This window comes from Ranitomeya variabilis, chromosome 2 (assembly GCF_051348905.1).
Source record: "Ranitomeya variabilis isolate aRanVar5 chromosome 2, aRanVar5.hap1, whole genome shotgun sequence".
Classification (NCBI taxonomy): Eukaryota; Metazoa; Chordata; class Amphibia; order Anura; family Dendrobatidae; genus Ranitomeya; species Ranitomeya variabilis.
The window spans coordinates 949576245-949598414 of record NC_135233.1 but is presented as its reverse complement, the minus strand read 5'-3'; the positions used below and the strand labels follow the sequence as shown (position 1 = coordinate 949598414).

At 41.3% G+C, this 22170-nt stretch overlaps 1 protein-coding gene and 1 long non-coding RNA gene across 4 annotated transcripts in view; one reads left to right on the top strand and one right to left on the bottom strand.

Moving 5' to 3' along the window:
* The window catches only part of RHBDD1 (rhomboid domain containing 1), a 232020-nt gene extending 231008 nt beyond the window's left edge, over positions 1–1012 (top strand). For 2 of the 3 annotated variants that reach the window (XM_077290775.1, XM_077290777.1), the window contains one exon: positions 72–1012. In XM_077290775.1, the coding sequence (XP_077146890.1) occupies positions 72–136 (65 nt within the window). In that variant the 3' untranslated portion in view covers positions 137–1012. The remainder of the gene's footprint in view (positions 1–71) is intronic. The other variant, XM_077290774.1, reaches the window with a different exon arrangement.
* The window catches only part of LOC143808283 (uncharacterized), a 62755-nt gene that overhangs the window by 3458 nt on the left and 37127 nt on the right, over positions 1–22170 (bottom strand). The gene's annotated exons all lie outside the window — the stretch shown is intronic.

Below are 22170 nucleotides of genomic sequence, written 5' to 3'. Positions count from 1 at the left end.
TGTGGTACATTAATATGCCATGCCACTTGTGAAAATTGCAACAATAACTATATATTTCTTATATATTACAGGTCATGGTGTGCCAAGGGAGCCGTCCTTGGAAGAAATCAGAAGACGGAGATTAAACAGGTTTTAAAGCTGATTCCCAGGGGACTACTGAACCTACAATAGAAAGTGTGCCTCTATCTCAACTGCAGATGAATAAGCAGTCCTGTCCCCACACAAGACTTTATGCTCAGTAATGCCATGAGTCAATGTAATAAAACCAATTCATGGCCACAATGGTGCCTTAATGAACATGGTTTGGCAGTTTTAATGCTGCCAATTGCCATCTTATACTGGGTTATAATGTCCAACATTGGCACTTAGTACTGGTCCACATGCAAACACATTGCCAAGTAGCAGAAGTGATGTAAAGTTATATATATTTTTTCAGATCTGTATGTGCACACGCCCGATTCCCGTTTTGTGGTGGAGTCCTGACGTAAGCCCCGATGGGACCAAGGAACGGGTGACAGAACGCAACATGAAAGCCAAAACCCTAAATGTTCTCACAAACATTACTCCAGTTATATATGAACCCCCGGGTTAAAAGGGGTACTCAGGTTCTAGCAATTCAGTATTTGTCTGTGCGATGCAACCATTTTACAAGTGTATAATATGCACAGTTCTTGGACTTCAGGATGTTTGACGTTATTCTATAGGAAGGTTCATAATGTGTCTCTGTCATGTGATGGACACAGGTTCAAGATTTTTATGAAATGCCTGCAAGATAACAATGAAAAACTGGTAGAATCAATAGAATGAGAATATCAGAAAAAGTATAACTTTTCATGATATAACGAATAACCTGAAATCCAGATTATAACTTTGTTCATAATCCCGATTCAGTCTTTATCTTTCCATTCAAAGAAAAATGCTTCATATATAATCCTGTTTTGTATTCACAATATTCACAATAAAATAAAGTAACAAAAAATAGAAAAAGTGTCAATTCTGCTCACCACTCCTGTGTTAGAGATAAGTATTCCAGGAGACTTTTAGGGTACACCGTCTGCGGTCGGGGTGCGGTGCACAGAGGATGCATTGGTCGGGCTTCCAGGTCAAATGGCTCTCAAAGGTCCAAAAGGGATGTTCCCCAGCACCAAAAGAAATGAGTTAAAAGTTACCCTTAGGCCGGCCTCACACTCAGCATATGTAAATACGGTCCGTTTTTTACAGCCGTAATACGCAGAAAAGTCCCCAAAATAGTGATCCGTATGTCATCCGTAGGCAGGGTGTGTCAGCGTATTTTGCGCATGGCATCCTCCGTATGTAATCCGTATGGCATCCGTACTACGATATTTTCTCGCAGGCTTGCAAAACCGACATCTAATGGATTTATGTGCTCAAATGTTTGTTAAAACATGTATACAGTATATATATATATATATATATATATATATATATATATATATATGTCATTGAGACACATATATATATATATATATATATATATATATATATATATTCTGTATTTATATTTAATTCAGCGCGATATATGTGAAAAGCCGGTAATTCAATTGCCGGCTTTTCATGTCTCCTTCCCAAACCCGACATGATATGAGACATGGTTTACATACAGTAAACCATCTCATATCCCTTTTTTTTTGCATATTCCACACTACTGTTAGTAGTGTGTATGTGCAAAATTTGGGCACTGTAGCTTGTAAAATAAAGGGTTAAATGGCGGAAAAAATTGGCGTGGGCTCCAGCGCAATTTTCTCCGCCAGAGTGGTAAAGCCAGTGACTGAGGGCAGATATTAATAGCCTAGAGAGGGTTCATGGTTATTGGCCCCCCCTGGCTACAAACATCTGCCCCCAGCCACCCCAGAAAAGGCACATCTAGAAGATGCGCCTATTCTGGCACTTGGCCACTCTCTTCCCACTCCCGTGTAGCGGTGGGATATGGGGTAATGAAGGGTTAATGTCACCTTGCTATTGTAAGGTGACATTAAGCCAGATTAATAATGGAGAGGCGTCAATTATGACACTTACCGATTATTAATCCAATAGTACGAAATGGTTAATAAAACACACACACATTATTTACAAGTATTTTAATGAAATAAAGACACATGTTGTTGTAATATTTTATTAGACTCTTAATCCACCTGAAGACCATCGTCCTGAAACAAAGTTAAAAAAACAACCAACAATATTCCATACCTTCCGTCGTTATGTCCCACGATGTAAATCCATCTGAAGGGGTTAAATCATTTTACAGACAGGAGCTGTGCTAAAGCACTCGCTCCTGCCTGTAAAACCCCGGGTACTGAATGGAAAGCAGTTTGATCTGTAGTTACCGTATTTTCCGGCGTATAAGATGACTTTTTAACCCCTAAAAATTGTCCCAAAAGTCAGGGGTCATCTTATACGCCGGGTACGGCGTGTGCAGGGAGCGATCCTGAATGTTCCCAGGGTCTGAAGGAGAGGAAACTCTCCTTCAGGCCCTGGGATCCATATTCATGTAAAAAATAAAGAATAAAAATAAAAAATATGGATATACTCACCCCTCCGAGAAGCCTGGCTGTCACCGCTGCAAGCGTCTGCCTCCTTTCCTAAGAATTGCAGAGCGTGAAAGACCTTCGATGACGTCACGGTCAGGTGACCGGTCACATGAGCGGTCACGGACCAATCACAGGACCGTGATGTCATCGAAGGTCCTTCACCCTCTGCAATTCTAGGAACGGAGGCAGACGCTTGCAGCGGTGACAGCCAGGCTTCTCGGAGGGGTGAGTATATCCATATTTTTTATTTTTATTCTTTATTTTTCACATGAATATGGATCCCAGGGTCTGAAGGAGAGTCTCCTCTCCTTCAGACCCTGGGAACCACACGCCGTATAAGATGTCTGGGAGTATAAGATGACCCCCGTCTTATACAGCAGGCATATCCCAAATTCCATATTTTATATGGAAAAGTTGGGGGTCGTCTTATACACCCAGTCGTCTTATACACCAGAAAATACGGTACCTTGAGTCGCGGTGATGCGCCCTCTGCTGGATGCCCTCATATGAACTCGAGCGTAGGAACTTTTCCAAGGCTCCAGTTCATGAGGACATCCAGCAGAGGGCGCATCACCGCAACTCAAGGTAACTACAGATCACCCTGCTTTCCATTCAGTACCCGGGGCTTTCCATTCAGTACCCGGGGTTTTACAGGCAGGAGCGAGTGCTTCAGCTCAGCTCCTGGCTGTAAAATGATTTAACCCCTTCAGATGGATTTACTTCGTGAGACGTGACTGATCATCGGAAGGTATGAGATATTGTTGATTTGTTATTTTTACTTTTTCACAGAACGAGGGTCTTCAGCTGGATTAAGAGAATAATAAAATATTACAACAACCTGTGTCTTTATTTCATTAAAGGACTTTGTAATAATGTGTGTGTTTTAATAACCATTTCGTACTATTGGATTAATAATGGATAGGTGTCATAATTGCTGCCTCTCCATTATTAATCTGGCTTAATGTCACCTTACAATTGCAAGGTGACATTAACCCTTCATTACCCCATATCCCACCGCTACACGGGAGTGGGAAGAGAGTGGCCAAGTGCCAGAATAGGCGCATCTTCCAGATGTGCCTTTTCTGGGGTGGCTGGGGGCAGATGTTTGTAGCCAGGGGGGGGCCAATAACCATGGACCCTCTCTAGGCTATTAATATCTGTCCTCAGTCACTGGCTTTACCACTCTGGCGGAGAAAATTGTGCGGGAGCCCACGCCAATTTTTTCCGCCATTTAACCCTTTATTTTAGCAGCTACAGCGCCAAAATTTTGCACATACACACTACTAACATTAGTAGTGTGGAATATGCAAAAAAAAGGGATAGGAGATGGTTTACTGTATGTAAACCATGTCTCATATCCTGTCGGGTTTGGGAAGGAGAAATGAAAAGCCGGCAATTGAATTACCGGCTTTTCTCTAACACCGCTGCGTATTTCTCGCAGGTCACACTGCTGGTCCGTGTGTAATCCGTATTTTTCTCGCCCCCATAGACTTTCATTGGCGATTTTTTTTTGCGCAATACGGTGACAAACGCAGCATGCTGCGATTTTGTACGGCCGTACAAGAGCGTATAATACGGATCAGTAAAATACGGCAGATAGGAGCTGGGACATAGGGAATCATTGGGCCGTGTGTTATGCGTATTTTACGGACGTAGTTTATGCGCTCATACGTCCGTAAAACTCGCTAGTGTGAGGCCGGCCTTAGTCATATAAGATAAAACAATTGCCAGAATGTGCACATATAAAAAAACATAATTCCTCTTTGTTTTGAGCAGAAAAAACCTGAATCATTGCTATGTCTAAGGATTTTTCTAAATCTTAGCTATGATTAAGGGATTTTCTACCCGAAATTCATAAGCATTGTTTTTTTTTTACTTCTGGGTTTTGAACATTCATAGGCTGTGTTTGCACCCAGCATTTATGCTGTGTTTTTTTTCTGGAGCCAAAATCTGATCTCTTGGCAGTAAAAAAATTGGTGCTTTCAAAACTAGTTTTTTCAGCATTTTTTTTTACACTTTTTTGGGTGTGGATTACATGTGTGCTTTGTCTACATTACATGTTTAATAAAGTTAGTTTTATTTACCTAAAATAATTATAAAACGCCCCCCAAAAAAATCAGTGGTGTTTTTTGCAGCCTTTTTTCACTTTATTCGTTTTTACGGTTGAAAATAATGCTGAAAGAACTCACATGCTACATATTACAAAAACATGAAGACCAGAAGAAGAAAACCGAACATGTGGTCAGAAAAAAAAGGTAGGAACAATCATATAAGTAAAATACCTTTATTATTGCATCACTTGGTAAGTGGTAGTGCCATACACACAGGTGCGCACACGGTTAAAAATAAAATATAGTGTAAATATTAAAAAGATATAAATGATCCGTAGTAGCCACCAGATGAAAAATATATCATACAAAATACAAATGAGTGGAGTGGTTAAGGGGAGGGAGAATAGAAAAAAAATTATACAGTGTAACAATGTTGCTGCACTTCACATTTTTGAGACGTGTTTCTGTAGCTTCTCTGGAAGTATCCTTATCAATAGAAGTTTTAGAATGGAAATACATAATTTGCATATTTAATTTCCAAAAGGAGCATTCATGGCTTATAAGTCTCCTTACTCTGACATGCCAGGCTTGGCTTGCACTCTAGACATTCTCCCTGGCATCACTTGTTTCCTAACAGTTCTTCGTTGGGCAAGTTTTAGAATAATGAGTAACAGTATTAGCTCCAGTATAGAGGAAATCGTGACTATTAGATGTAAAAGTCTACGTTAATAAAGAATTACTGGACACTACAGGACAACGCGTTTCGATTCCCACATCTTGGAGTCTTCCTCAGGTCATTAAAACAGTATAATAATAGTAAGTTTTAGAATAAGTATGTAAAGACTAAAAACAATTGAGATTTGCCGTCGCCAAATGTCAGGATGAAACTTACCACAAAAGAATCAGTTCCTCTTGGAAGTGACCTCACAATGGATAATCGCAAAAAACACCAGGACCCAAGACTGCCAATTGTATCTCCAATAAATGAACCCACAGAGGATGAGACCTCAAATCCTCAGACTGCATTAGATGGTACAGGGCTTCAAGCTCCAACTAGTCACCAGCAGCTGAAAGAAACCACAGGTCACCATTAACAGAGACAAAGTGATGGACGATTTTCGATCACTTAATTTTCCAAAAAGGCTTGGGAAAATTATTGAAAGTGATGACTGCAGTTCAGTATGTTGGCATGATGATGGAGATCTCACTGTTATTCACCCGCAACTGTTTAAAAGTGAAGTCTTAGGCCTTGTTCACACAGTCAGTATTTCACATCAGTATTTGTAAGCCAAAACCAGGAGTGGGTGATAAATCCAGGAGTGGTGACTTCTTTCTATTATACTTTTCCTCTGGTTGTTCCTCAGCTGGTTTTGGCTTACAAATACTGAGGGAAAATACTGACTAAATACTGAGCGTGTGAATGTGGTCTAAGGAAGAGAAGGGTTTTTCCAAAACAAAAGTTACCAATAATGCATTATTGAGGAGGTATACCTGCACACTAGGTACTGACCAAGGAGCAAGGCTGCAAGTAAGGTCACGTTCACACATTCAGTATTTGGTCAGTATTTTACCTCAGTATCTGTAAGCCAAAACCAGGAGTGGAACAATTAGAGGAAAAGTATAATAGAAACATATGCTCCACTTCTGTATTTATCACCCACTACTGGTTTTGGCTTACAAATACTGATGTAAAATACTGACCAAACACTGAACATGTGAACGAGGCCTAATAAGAACCTGGATATGAGGTTCTTCAATAATGTTATATTAGTTGTTCATACAGTTTGGCATGCTTGCAAAAAAAAAATATACCGTATATGTTGTATTTGAACCTTTTTAGCGAAGCTATTAGACAAATGTGTTAAATTACAAATGTAGATTGTGTATAAATTATTGTTTAACTACGTAATGTACATTATATATATTTTTCCACGATACCAAGCAACATGTAGGTTCCTGGTCGCAGATGGCAGCTTTGTCCGTCAGTGAATACATGCGGGATGAGATAATGCCGGGGACCTGTGGACCCTGCACTGTATGTTCTTACAGTCTGAAGGAAAAAGGCATGCATACAATTACTTTCTTCACACCACAGACTATAGAAAGTGGATACTGAAAGGATTGCCCTCACTTTGTTAATTGGTTCATACTACCCCGTATTTATACTCCGTGCGAGTCATTTAAGGACACTTTTTTCTCTGACTGTCAAAATGTGACCTTAAATCATTGGCTGCGCCACCCCAGCACCCTTGGCAGCACTTGAAAAAGAAAACTGTTCACATGGAGCGGCAGAGTATTGTCAGGTCCCATTGAGCTTTTCAGCACCTCCTCTGCATGCTCCGAGGATTAGACCCTTTGTTCACAGCTGGACTGCTTCAAAAATAATGTATGGGTTTGAAAGGTTCCATGTAGGCTTTCAATAGATGCCACCAAAACGCTGCTTCTGAATGGCGTGCTTTTACTCACCGAGAAGAGAAAATTTAAACTCGCAGAGTCGCCACAGTGCCCAGATCTACTGTGCAGAACAATGACACTATATTGCGGATTTATTCTTAGAGCATCAAAGAGGCGGTGGCCGCAGTCTTACCATTCGTTCCTCGCTTGTAGCAATGTAGCTATCCAGATGTTAGTTCTGAGTAGAAGAAAAGCTTTTCTATTTTTCTCTTCTCTTTTTTCTATTTAGTACATTATGTAGATGATTTTAGGGCTAGTGAATTTCTGTTTTTTTCTTCATGGACTTTATTATGAAAACTGCATATTGAAAAAATGCAAATGAAAAATGTACAAAAATTGCAATAAAAATGTTGGTTATTAGTTTAATTATGAATATACTCTTCGCAATCACAGCAATTGTACCACTCTTATCCCCAATGCATGAGCTAAGCCTAAATGTGGGACTTTATTTATTTATTATGCTTTGTTTTTTTAGCGCCATCATATTCCGTATCGCTTTACAGACTTTATCATCACTGTGCCCATTGAGGCTCACAATCTAAATTCCCAATCAGTATGTCTTTGGAGTGTGAGGGAAAAACAGAGAACTTTGATAACACCCACCCAAACACAGGGAGAACATAGGTTTTAGTTTGAATGGACGTCATAGCACTGAGGGTATCTGCACACGTCAGGATTTCTTGCAGAAACTTCCTGAAGAAAACCAGAAATTTTCTGCAAGAAATCCGCATTTTTTTTTTTTTGCGTTTTTTCCCGTTTTTTTCCCGTTTTTTTTAGCATTTTGCAAGCGTAATTAGCTTGCAGAATGCTAAAGTTTTCCAAGCGATCTGTAGCATCGCTTGGAAAGCTGACTGACAGGTTGGTCACACTTGTCAAACATACTGTTTGACAAGTGTGACCAACTTTTTACTATAGATGCTGCTTATGCAGCATCTATAGTAAAAGATAGAATGTTTAAAAATAATAAAAAAAATAAAAAAATGGTTATACTCACCCTTTGCAGACAGCCGATATCCTCAGCGGCGTCCGTTCCTATAGATGGTGTGGTTCAGGACCTTTGATGACGTCGCGGTCACATGACCGGTCTCGCGACCAATCACAAGACCGCGACGTCATCGCAGGTCCTTCACCGCACACCAGCTATAGGAACCGAAGCGGCAGCATGCACCAGAGAGGCGGGAAGACTCCGGAGGCCATCGAAGGTGAGTATATTACTATTTTTTATTTTAATTCTTTTTTTTTTACCAATTATATGGTGCCCAGTCCGTGGAGGAGAGTCTCCTCTCCTCCTCCCTGGGTACCAACCGCACATAATCTGCTTACTTCCCGCATTGTGGGCACAGCCCCGTGCGGGAAGTAAGCAGATCAATGCACTCCTAGGTGTGCGGAATACCCTGTAAATAATAGGAGGCATATGTTAGCGGTTTTTTTTGCGTTTTTATCACGTTTTTATAGCGAAAAAACGCGAAAAATCCTGAACGTGTGCACATGGCCTCAAATTGTTTTTTAGATAATTTAAGTGTTTTTCAGTTATCACCATATTACCACTCACTTCATGTCACACACAGGGACCCAGAAATGTGATGTTTATGTGAGGTGACTCTGAGGAATAATATGGTTCTATATTGACTATGTACTTCAATCTACAAATAAATATTTGACTTATTTATCAGCCACTATTATGATAGGCAGGGAAGGAGAAAATAGAAATTGCTGTAACTATTAGGAAATAGGAGAACCAGGAGCCGGAAGTAAATGACATATAAAAATCTTTATTAATTTAACAATGCTAAAAACAAGACACGAGTATCCATAACAGGTGTTCCACAACACCACATAAAGGGGGAAAAAGAAAACCACCCTACACCTCAAGACCCCCAATGTTAGGGGCGGTGCAAAATAGAACTGCTTAGAAATAGTACATATCATTAATCAAATGTAACAGGGAAAAGTATCACATAAGCACCGCAGCCCCCATGAATCAGGGGCAAATATAAGCAAGGGAAGCTAAAGGATTAATGCTGCTGTGTGCATATGGGCTGAAAGGTATGGAGCAGGTGTCAACCGCTAGCTATCAAAAGTGAGCCCCCATATGGCAGTGCAGCAAAAATAGCAAAATGCTTACCCAAGCATGGAGGACAGGAGGAGAAGGGGGTCCCGCCGGTGGACGAGCCCGACGCGCGTTTCGCAGCGTTTTCGCGCTGCTTCCTCAAGGGGATGTGGTATCAGGTAGGAGAGGACCTGCCTATAACCCCATGACCTGAGTCACATGTGCACTGCCATATGGGGGCTCACTTTTGATAGCTAGCGGTTGACACCTGCTCCATACCTTTCAGCCCATATGCACACAGCAGCATTAATCCTTTAGCTTCCCTTGCTTATATTTGCCCCTGATTCATGGGGGCTGTGGTGCTTATGTGATACTTTTCCCTGCTACATTTGATTAATGATATGTACTATTTCTAAGCAGTTCTATTTTGCACCGCCCCTAACATTGGGGGTCTTGAGGTGTAGGGTGGTTTTCTTTTCCCCCCCTTTATGTGGTGTTGTGGAACACCTGTTATGGATACTCGTGTCTTGTTTTTAGCATTGTTAAATTAATAAAGATTTTTATATGTCTTTTACTTCCGGCTCCTGGTTCTCCTATTTTCTAATATTCGTAGTTGGAGCAATGGCTTAAATCCAGGTTACTATTATATGTACACTGGTACTCTTCCCTGGATTATCTAGTATGTATTCGGATTCTTGGTTATTACTAACTATTAGGTCAGGTTTTATCTTTTCTTATGTGATAAACATTCTGTGTTTATTTTTCCAGGGTTCTGGTACAATTACCAGTGTCACTTTTTAAAATACAGGGTGGGCCATATAAATGGATACACCTAAATAAAATGGGAATGGTTGGTGATATCAGCTTCCTGTTTGTGGCACATTAGTATATGGGAGGGGGAAAACTTTTCAAGATGGGTGGTGACCATAGCGGCCATTTTGAAGTCTGCCATTTTGGAACCAACTTTATTTTTTCCAATTGGAAGATGGTCATGTGACACATCAAACTAATTGAGACTAATTGAGAATATCACAAGAAAAACAATGGTGTGCTTGGTTTTAACGTAACTTTATTATTTCATGAGTTACTTACAAGTTTCTCTTTGTTTACAGCCATTGACATGTCGCAGAGGTTAACACGTGAGGAGCAGATAGAAATTGTGTTGATGTCTGGTGAATGCAGTACCCCGGTCATTGCAGCAGATTTCAATACAAGACACCCTACGCAAGAAAACTGTCACCATTCCCAAGTTATATAGGTGTATCCATATAAATGGCCTACCGAAAAAAGTTTGCCTCATCACTGAACATAATGTGCTGAGTAAACTGAGGGTCCTGTTCCAATTTTTGTTTTGCCCATTCTGCAAATTCAGCGCAACGATCTGGCATCAGTCGAACATCCCTTCGGCACATATTAGCTACTCACAAATGGCACCCTTACAAAATCCAGCTGCTGCAGCATCTCAACGAGGATGACCCAGATCAGCGAGGATGACCCAGATCAGCGAGGATGACCCAGATCAGCGAGGATGACCCAGATCAGCGCGCTGAATTTTCAGAAAGTGAAAAACAAAAACTGGTTTCCTCTATTAAATCATATGGCTCTAGAAGATGCACTTCCCCTTGCAGAGAGAGATAACCTTCTCTCTCCACATCCCCTCCTACATCGCAATATACAACTACTGCATCTGACTGCTTGGATCCAGAGAAGAAGATCTTAATGTCAGGGTCTGTTAGATCAGGTGTTCATTGTGATGCAAGCAAGCAGGAAACCGGTGACTTCTGCCATTTATATAAAAATCTGGAAGAAGTTTTGCTTGCATTACAGAAAAACCATTACCAACTCCTCTTGCCCGGACACCCCTAAAATCCTGGATTTATTACAGCTGGGATTCAAAAAGGACTTAAGACCAAGCATGCTAAGAGTCCAGATCTCAGCTCTAAGCATCTTTTTTGACCATCCGCTGGCGAGCCATCCCTGGGTTGCTAGATTCTCTAAAGCAATAAGCAGACCCACAGTTAGGAAATCAGTGACCCCATAGGATCTTAATTTGGTACTGAATGATCTATGTACACATGTGGTCAAAATTGTTGGTACCCCTCAATTGACAGAAAAACCCACAATGGTCACAGAAATAACTTGAATCTGACAAAAGTAACAATAAATAAAAAATCTATGAAAATGAACAAATGAAAGTCAGACATTGCTTTTCTACCATGCTTCCACAGAATTTTAAAAAAAAATAAAACTCATAAAATAGGCCTGGACAGGAATGATGGTACCCTTAGCTTAATATTTTGTTGCACATTCTTTTGAAGCATTCACTGCAATCAAAGGATTCCTGTAACTGTCAATGAGACTCCTGCACCTCTCAACAGGTATTTTGGTCCACTCCTCAAGAGCAAACTGCTCCAGTTGTCTCGTGTTTGAAGGTTGCCTTTTCCAGAAGACATGTTTCAGCTCTTTCCAAAGATGCTCAATAGGATTTAAGTCAGGATTCATAGAATGCCACTTCAGAATAGTCCAATGTTTTCCTCTTAGCCATTCTTGCGTGTTTTTAGCTGTGTGTTTTGGGTCATTATCCTGTTGCAAGACCCATAACCTGCGACTGAGACCAAGCTTTCTGACCCTGGGCAGCATATTTCTCTCTGGAATCCCTTGATAGTCTTGAGATTTCATTGTACCCTGCACAGATTCTTGACACCCTGTGCCAGATGCAGCAAAGCAGCCCCAGCACATAACAGAGCCTCCTCCATGTTTCACAGTAGGGACAGTATTAGTTTCTTGATATGCTTCATTTTTCCGCCTGTGAACATAGAGCTGATGTGCCTTGCCAAAAAGTTCCATTTTTGTCTATCTGTCCATAGGACATTCTCCCAGAAGCTTTGTGTTTTGTCACATGTAGTTAGGCAAATTCCATTCTGGCTTTTTTTTATGATTTTTTTTTTTCAACAGTGGTGTCCTCCTTGGTCGTCTTCCATGAAGTCCACTTTGGCTCATACAACGATGGATGGCGCGATCTGACATTGATGTTCCTTGAGCTTGAAGTTCACCTTTAATCTGTTTAGAAGTTTTTCTTGGTTCTTTTGTTACCATTCGTATTATCTGTCTCTTTGATTTGTCATCAATTTTCCTCCTGCGGCCACATCCAGGGAGGTTGGCTACAGTCCCATGGATCTTAAGTTTCTGAATAATATGTGCAACTGTAGTCACAGGAACATCAAGCTGCTTGGAGCTGGTCTTATAACTTTTACTTTTAACATGTTTGTCTATAATTTTCTTTCTAATCTCCTGAGACAACTCTTTCCTTCGCTTCCTCTGGTCCATGTTGAGTATGATACACACCATGTCACCAAACAGCACAGTGAGTATCTGTAGCCCTATATACAGGCCCACTCACTGATTCCAAGATTGTAGACACCTGTGATGCTAATTAGTGGACACACCTTGATTTAACATGTCCCTTTTGTCACATTATTTTCAGGGGTACTATCATTTCTGTCCAGGCCTATTTCATGAGTTTTATTTATTTTTTTAAATTCTGTGGAAGCATGGTTGAAAAGCAAAGTCTGACTTTCATTTGTTCATTTTCATAGATTTTGTATTTATTGTATCTTTTGTCAGATTCAAGTTATTTCTGTGACCATTGTGGGTTTTTTTTTGTCATTAAACGAGGGGTACCAAGAAGTTTGACCACGTGTATAAGTCTTCTTTTGAACCGCAGGAGGACGTTAACATCAAGTTGCCTTTCATGAAGACAGTTTCTTGGTAGCAGTCACTTCAACAAAGAGGATTGGTGAAATCCAAGACTTATCAGTGAGAGATCCTTATACTGGAAGATTCATATACTGGATGATCGCAAAATTCTTAAACTTGACTCAACGTTTCTTCCAAAGGTGGTGTCCAGTGCAAACTTGAACCAAGAGATTATTCTTCCCTCCTTTTGCCAACATCTAAAAAAAATGAAAAGGAAAAAATGCTTCATTGACTGGATGTAGGACAGACGGTTCTACGTTACATGGAGGCTATGAAAGGTTGGAGGCAATATTCTTACCTCTTCGTCCAGTTCTCAGGGAAGAACAAGTGCAAGAAGACCTCAAAAGCAACATTGGCCAGACGGATCACATCCACCATTTCCCTAGCATATGAACCAGAAGGGAGAGTACCGCCAGAGGGTGTCAAGGTGCATACAGCACAAGCAATCTCCGCTTCTTGGGCTGAAAGGGCAGGAGCCACAGGAGACCAGATTTGTAGAGCCGCAACCTGGTCTAGCCTAAAGACCTTCTGTAAACACTACAAGCTGGAAATATCTGCCCAACAGTTGGCCTATGGAAGGAAAGTCTTTCAGACAGTGGCCCCGCCCTAAAAGCCATTAATTTGGTATTTCTCTTGGTGTGTTGTCATTAGGGATGCCGTGGAAAGTAGGAATTGGTCCTACCTGTAATTGTATTTCCAGGAGTCCATAATGATGGCACCCTAGCATTCGCTCCCTGAATTTCTTGTACGAATGTGCAGTTAACATTTGTGTGAGACAATTCAATAAAATTATGTTGCATTTATCCTGGTCTGGTTATTGGTAAAACACTGAAGGTGAGGTTGAGGGAACGTTGGCTTTTAACCTCTCATGTGTTTCCTGTCCTTAGAGGATGAGAAGGACTATCTCCTGGTGTGCTGTCATGATGGACTTCTGGAAAATACAATAACCAGTAGGACTAATTCCTTCTTTTTCTGGCTGAACAATGGACAAATTTTCCTACTCTTTTATGAGTCTAAGGTCAATTCTGTTCCCTGGACCTTTGTGTATTGGGGGGTATGGGTTCAAAAAGGTCTATTATATAATTACATGTTTTTCTATGGCCAAGTGTGTTTATATTTATGCTCTATCAATGCAAGTTCTTCATAGCCTCTTAATCATCAACACTGCTGCTCACCATTATTGGCACCCCTTCATCTATTTCATAGACTGTACAATATCTTCAGAAATAAATGGAAATGTACCAAAGTTATATCCTCAGTATTTTTTAATTAATGGTCCAAAGTAATACAACAATAAAACATTGTTTTTCAAATTACATCTTGTAATTTCAAAGAATAGACAGAATAAACAGCTTGTGCAGCAATAAAGGCATCCCTAATTAATATTTGGTTGCACACCCTTTGGCATTGATGACAGCCTCCAAACGTTTTTGTAGCCATCTATAAGCTTCTTACACTTCTCAGCTGGTATTTTTTCCCTTTGAAGGTTGTTCAAGCTCTTGAATGTTTGCAGGGTTCTTTTTCCCAATGGCAGATTTCAGTTCATCCCAAAGATTTTCAATGGGATTGAGGTTAGGACTCCTTGTTGGCCATTTTAGAACAGTTTTTTTTTCTTTTTCATCCATGCCAGTGTACTTTTGGATGTGTGCTTTGGGTTACTGTATTGCTGGAGGACCCATGATCTTAGACTCAAACCAAGTTTTCTTGCACTGGGTAGGACATTTCTCTCTAAAATCTCTTAATAATTCTCTGATTTTATGATTCCTTTGATATGGTCAAGGCCTCCAGTACCAGATGCAGTAAAGCAACCCCACAGCATTATGAATCCTCCACCATGCTTAACATGCTGAACTTCCCTATATCTGACATTTCCCTCTCCGTGGGTGGCACCATAATAACATCCCGGCAGCAGGCATGCTGTCTGGGTGTTACGTTTGACACCAATCTCTCCTTCACTTCCCATATACAATCTCTTGTCCACTCGTGCCGTTTAGGCCGGGATCACACATATGCGAGATACGGCCGAGTCTCGCAGGTGAAAACCCAGCTCTGGTGCCGGCACTCCGGAGCGGAGCATGCAGCCGCACAGCAACACATGGAGCCGCACGCTCCGCTCCAGAGTGCCGGCGCCAGAGCTGGGTTTTCACCTGCAAGACTTGGCTGTATCTCGCATATGTGTGATCCCGGCCTTACACCTAAAGAACATCTCTAGAATCCGCCCTTTTCTCACTATGGAAACAACAAAAACCCTCACTGTTGCCCTGATCCACTCCTGCCTGGACTGCTGTATTGCTCTTAATTGGCCTCCCCTTCATTAGACTTTCCCCTCTCCAGTCTATCCTTAGCAGCCAGGGTTGTCCATCTAGCTAATCAGTATTCAGACATGTCCGCTCTTCGCCAGTCATTACACTGGCTGCCCATTCATTACAGGATCCAATTCAAAGTACTTGTTCTCACCCACAAAGCTCTTCACAGTGCAGCACCCCCTTACATCTCCTCCCTTATTTCTGTCTGTCGGCCTAACCGACCGCTGCGCTCTGCAAATGACTTTTGACCAACCTCTGCACTAATCCGCAACTCCCACTCCCATCTCCAAGATTTCTCCTGCACTGCGCCAATCCTCTGGAATGCTCTACCCCAAGAAATTAGGACCATCCACAATTTGCATAGTTTTAGGCGTGCCCTCAAAACATTTGCTCAGAGTGGCCTAGCACGTTCTGTAATCAAAGTCATTTTAGGTGTAAGTGTGCGTGTGTAGCCCACTCTCTATCTCCATCTATCCACCACTCCCTCAAGATGGCTGGACCATCATTGTAAATACATCATTGTAAATAAGCCCCTGTACTTTGTATCTCCCCTACCTCATTGAAGATTGTAAGCTCTCATGAACAGGGTCGTCTTATTTTGCTTTAGTTATTGTATTGTTAACGTTGTTACTTATGACTTGCGTTTGAAACTGTTAAACTGTAAAGCGCTGTGGAATACATTGGCGCTATATAAATAAAGATTATTATTATTATTATTAACTGTTAGTATGGTGTTCTTGTCCTTATAAGCTTCATTGCGCCATCTGTAAACAAATTGTTGTTTTGCATTGCCATAAAGCTCTTTTTGTTTCATCTGTCCACTGAACATTTACCCAGGAGGATTGTGGTTTGTCAAGGTACTCTTTGCCGAAGATCAGTTGTTACTTGTTATGTCTTTTCTTCACCAATGGTTTCTTCCTTGGCTTTTGCCCATAAAGCTATGCTTGGTCTAGTGTGTGGCGTATGGAACTTGTTGAAGCCATGACCCCAGACTGTTTTAGGTTGGCCTTCAGGTCTTTGGATGTTTGATGTGGTGTTTTTTCCACCATTCGTATCAACCTTCGAAGACATCTCTTGTCAATTTTCTTCTTCCCCCACATCCAGGGAGGTTCTTGACGGTACCATGCTTGCCGAACTTCTTAATAACATTGCACACTGTTGAAATTGGAATACCAAGGTCTTTGGAGATGGCCTTTGGCAGTCTTGTGTTTGCTAATAATAGCAGTTCTGATGTTCTAAGATAGCTCCATTATCTTCACCATTGTAATAAAGGAACACAGTCTACCATGTAGCTTTTTAAAACACTGAAGTCATCATTCATTGGTAATTCATGTCACATGGGCACCAACAATTAATCACAGTTGATTCTCATTGGTGATTTACCACAAGTGAGTCATAATGTGTTTCCATACTAATTTAATGTAAAGGGTGCCAATACCAGTGTCACAGCAAACTTTAGGTTTTTCTATTTTTCTCTTCCATTGTTTTAGTTTTTAAGTTATTGTTGATCATTTGCTCTTTTGTCTTTAACACGAGTGCTCTTTACTAAAAAACTGTTTCACTTGATTCATTTTTTCAGGAGTTATTTCACATTATGGGTGCCAATGAACAGGACTGTACTTTTTCCTCATATGTATGGTATGTATGATTTCTTAGCCCTTGTGTAAAGGATCCAGTGATAAGCAGTGATGTGACACAAACATTCCACAATGGACTTGGATTTAGATGAATACATATAAATTACTTATGGCCATTTATTTTCATAGAGTTGCTTAATATTCTCTTTGTCAATGCTTTTCTTTTCCATATTCATTTAGGGTGAAACCCCTGTTTGGTCAAGCACTTTGGTTCATGACATCTGCAGATCTTCCCATAGACAGAAGAATTGTAGCGAAATATTGATGTTGATCTAGAGAATATTCCTATAATGGTAGAAGAATCACTTGATCTCATTGAGTCACACATTAGCCTATGTTTGGATCACTGTGTTACTGCCCTTGTGAATCCCTCTCCACAATGCAGATTTCTCTGCTCCCACAGTTCTTCAGGACTTGCCTTGCTGGGATTTATTGACACTTTTGTTTGAATGATAATAGAGGCGCTTATATCATTCATCTCCTTGAAGCCAGCGATGTACAGTGCTCTAACATAGATGAATTGCCTGACCCGGTTATGAACCATTGTTATTGCTTATAATTAACGAGAATGAAATCTTTTTGTCTACCATTCAAAGGAGCGGGAGCAGGATGTGTTGATTGGGATTCATCTAACACTAATCTGTTAACCAAACAGTTGTTCATGCATGAGGTCCTTTTTATAGATGACAGATAATTGCACTTACAAGACTCAGTTCTTCCTAATGACCAACAATTTAACTCTTTGCGTCCATTTTCATTGTTTTTCTGAGCAGACAAAACGCCAAATTTATATATTTTCTCAAGTTTAGCAGTAATCAGGTAATTAATCTGTTCGGCTACTGATGCTTTCTGGGTGGTCCTAGGCCTTGTGATACTTCCTGTGAGGCTCAATGTGTGAGCACTGCATTCTGTCTATGACATTCTGATGACTTTGCTATCATAGATTTATTTGCCTACTGGCACCGATGTAAACTTGTGTTTAGATCATCCTACATATCATGATATGATTAGTGAATCATATTGTGTGTAATTAAAATGCTATTATAGATCCATCTCCAGTTTTCAAAAAATTAATTTATTAGTAAATAAGGTCATATCTTGACATACCTGATTTTCCTAAGTGTAAACTTTGTTTTTCAATACCCAAAAAGTTTTTTAATTTAATTTTGAGGCAATGATGTCAAACAAATGTATTGGAGCTAAATGCCACATTGGATGTATACAGTCATGGCCGAAAGTGTTGGCACCCTTGAAACTGTTCCAGAGTATTTCTCCTAGAAAATTATTACAATTACACATTTTGTTATACACGTGTTTATTTCCTTTGTGTTTATTGGAACAATACAAAAAAAAAAAACAGAGCAAAAAATGCAAATTGGACATAATTTCACACAAAGCCCCCAAAATGAGCAAGACAAAATGATTGGCACCCTCAACTTAATATTTGGTTGCACACCCTTTTGAAATAAATAACTGCAATCAATCACTTCCTATAATCAACAAGCTTCTTACACCTCTCAATTGAAATTTTAAACCACTCTTCTTCTGCAAACTGCTCTAGGTCTCTCATATTTGAGGGATGCCTTCTCCCAGCAGCAATTTTAAGATCTCTCCATAGGTGTTCAATGGGATTTAGGACTCATTGCTGAATACATCAGAACTTTCCAGCGCTTTGTTTCTATCCATTTCTAGGTGCTTCTTGAAGTATGTTTGGAGTAATTCTTCTGGAAGACTCATGACCTAGGACACAAACCCAGCTTTCTCACACTGGGTACTACATTGCGACCCCAAATCCTTTGGTATTCATGATGCCTTGCACACAGTCAAGGCACCCAGCGCCAGAGGCAGCAAAACATCCCCAAAATATCCTTGATCTTCCACCATATTTGACTGTAGGTAATAATAATAATAATTTTATTTATATAGCGCCAACATATTCCGCAGCGCTTTACAAATTATAGAGGGGATTTGTACAGACAATAGACATTACAGCATAACAAAAATCACAGTTCAAAACAGATACCAAGAGGAGTGAGGGCCCTGCTCGCAAGCTTACAAACTATGAGGAAAAAGGGGAGACACGAGAGGTGGATGATAACAATTGCTTTCGTTGTTCGGACCAGCCATAGTGTAAGGATCGGGTATTCATGTAACGCTGCATGAACCAGTTAACAGCCTAAGTATGTAACAGTACAGACACAGAGGGCTATTAACTGCATAAAGTGTATGAGAACATGATGCGAGGAACCTGATTATGGTTTAAGTTTTTTTTCTTTTTTTCAATGGGCCACACAGGGATAGTTAGGTTAATGCATTGAGGCGGTAGGCCAGTCTGAACAAATGCATTTTTAGGGCACACTTAAAACTGTGGGGATTGGGGATTAATCGTATTAACCTGGGTATTGCATTCCACAGAATTGGCGAAGCACGTGAAAAGTCTTGGAGACGGGAGTGGGAGGTTCTGATTATTGAGGATGCTAACCTCAGGTCATTAGCAGAACAGAGAGCACGGGTAGGGTGGTAGACTGAGACCAGGGAGGCGATGTAGGGTGGTGCTGAGCCATGGAGTGCTTTGTGGATGAGGGTAATAGTTTTGTACTGGATTCTGGAGTGGATGGGTAACCAATGTAATGACTGGCACAGGGTAGAGGCATTGGTGTAACGGTTGGTGAGGAATATAGTCCTGGCAGCAGCATTCAGGACAAATTTGAGTGGGGAGAGTTTGGTAAGAGGGAGGCCGATTAGTAGAGAGTTACAATAGTCCAGACGAGAATGAATGAAACAGTAAGAGTTTTTGCAGAGTCGAAAGTAAGAAAAGGTCAAATTCTAGAAATGTTTTTGAGATGCAGATAAGAAGAGCGAGCCAGTGATCAGATGTGGGGTGTGAAGGAAAGCTCGGAATCAAGTATGACCTTAAGGCAGCGGGCATGTCGTTTGGCAGTAATGGTGAACCACACACGGAGATGGCAATGTCAGGCAAAGGTAGGTTAATAGACAGGTTCAGTTTCAGATAGAGGGAGGACGTGATGTTAGAGACAGCGGTAAGACAATCACTGGTGTTTTCTAAAAAGGCATGCGTAATATCAGGAGAAGAAGTGTATAATTGGGTGTCATCAGCATAGAGACTTTACTGGAAACCAAATCTACTGATTGTTTGTCCAATAGGGGCAGTATACAAAGAGATGAGGAGGGGGCCTAGGACTGATCCTTGCGGAACCCCAACAGTAAGGGGAAGATGAGAGGAGGAGGAGCCAGCAAAGGATACAGTGAAGGAGCAGTCAGAGAGATAGGAGAACCAGGAGAGAACGGTGTCCTTGAGGCCAATGGAGTGAAACAGTGAGGAGGAGCTGATGATCCACAGTATTGAATACTGCGGAGAGATTCAAGAGAATTAGCATGGAGTCGTGACCATTAGATTTAGCTGTTAGCAGATCATTTGAGACTTTAGTGAGGGCAGTTTCAGTAGAGTGTAAAGAGCGGAAACCAGATTGAAGAGGATCGAGAAGAGAGTTATCTGAGAGATAGCAGGTAACACCGGGCGTTCGAGGAGTTTAGAGATGAAGGGAAGATTGGAGACAGGTCTATAACTAGCGGCATAGTTTTGATCGAGGGATGGTTTTTTAGTAATGGAGGTATAAAGGCATGCTTAAATGAGGAGGGAAAAATACTGGAAGAGAGAGAAAGGTTGAATATTATTGTTAGGTGAGAGGTGACAGCCGGGGAAAGGGACTGGAGGAGATGTGACGGAATGGGGTCACTGGTGCAAGTGGTCGGGCGAGAAGATGCAACAAGCCTGATTACTTCTTCTGTAACTGGTTCAAAGTTAGAGAATGAACTAGATGCAGTGGGGGAGGGAGGACGGTGCATGGTATGAAGGGATTGGGAGATAATTTCCTGTCGGATGTGGTGAATTTTTTCTTTGAAGTAATTGGCCAGATCATCAGTGTGGAGATCCGTGGATGGGGCCTGCACTCTTGGGTTGAGTAGGGAATGGAAAGTGTCAAAGAGACGTTTAGGGTTATTGGACAGTTAGGTGATGAGGGTGTTAAAATAGGTTTGTTTGGAGAGGTGAAGGGCAAAGTTGTATGTTTTAAGCATGAACTTATAATGGATGAAATCTTTGGGTAGATTAGATTTTCTTCACAGATGTTCGGCGCACCTGGAGGTCCGCTGCAGGAAATGTGTTTGCAGCATGCGCCATGGTTGTCGCTGTCTGTGCTGAGTTGTTCTATGTATAGGAGGTGCAATTACATCCAGGGCACTTTGCAGGGTTTCATTGTAATGCTTCAGTGCAGAATCAGGACATGAGATGGAGGAGATAGGGGCCAATGAGGACTGCAAGTTCTTCATAAGTTTCTGGGTGTTAATGGCCTGTATGTTTCTATAAGTGTGGAAAGTGGGGGTGACCTGAGCGGGATGGCAGTTCTTGATAGAGAATGAAAGAAGGTTGTGGTAAGAGAGTGGGAGAGGGGAGTTTGTGAAATCGTCTACTGAGCAAAGCCGGGAGAAGACGAAGTCGAGGGAGTTTCCGTCTTCATGCGTTGGAGAGTTAGTATGCTGTGAGAGGCCGAAAGAGGAGGTTAGAGATAAAAGGCGAGAAGCAGATGGGGAGAGGGGAAAAGCAATGGGGATGTTGAAATCACCCATGATGAGGCTGGGGATGTCACAGGAGAGAAAGTGTGGAAGCCAGGTGGCAAAGTGATCCAGCAACTGATGAGAGGGGCCGGGAGGATGATACACCACCGCCACTCGCATGGAGAAGGAGATGTAGAGTCTGACAGCATGGACTTCAAAGGAAGGGAAGACAAGTGAGGGTACTTGAGGGATAACCTGGAAAGTACGTTTGGGTGATAGGAGCAGACCAACGCCTCCACCTGCTCTGTTGTCCGATCTTGGGGTATGAGAAAAGTGTAGTCCACCATATGAAAGGGCAGCACCAGCGGTGGTGTTTGACTGCTGGATGCAGGTTTCAGAAAGAGCCAGGAGGTTAAGAGAATTAAAAAGGAAGAAGTCATGGATGAAAGGGAGTTTATTACACACAGAGCGAGAATTCCAAAGGGCACAATTGAAAGAGGCAGAAGGCATGCATGGAATATTAATAAGGTTAGAGGGGGTTCTGAGTGTAGCCGTTGGGAGGATTGACTGGCTCATCTGTCCACAAGATGCTTTCCCAGAAGGATTTTGGCTTACTCACGTACATTTTTGCAAACTGCTCCTAGGTCTCCTGGCGTTTCATTTTATTTAAACATCGATGCTCAAAAAATAAGCCCTCACCCAGCCCCAGATCCCAAAATATGGAGATGCTACAGGTCTGCACCATTTTTTTTCTTACAAACGTTGGATTTTTTTTTCACCACGTAAACAGAT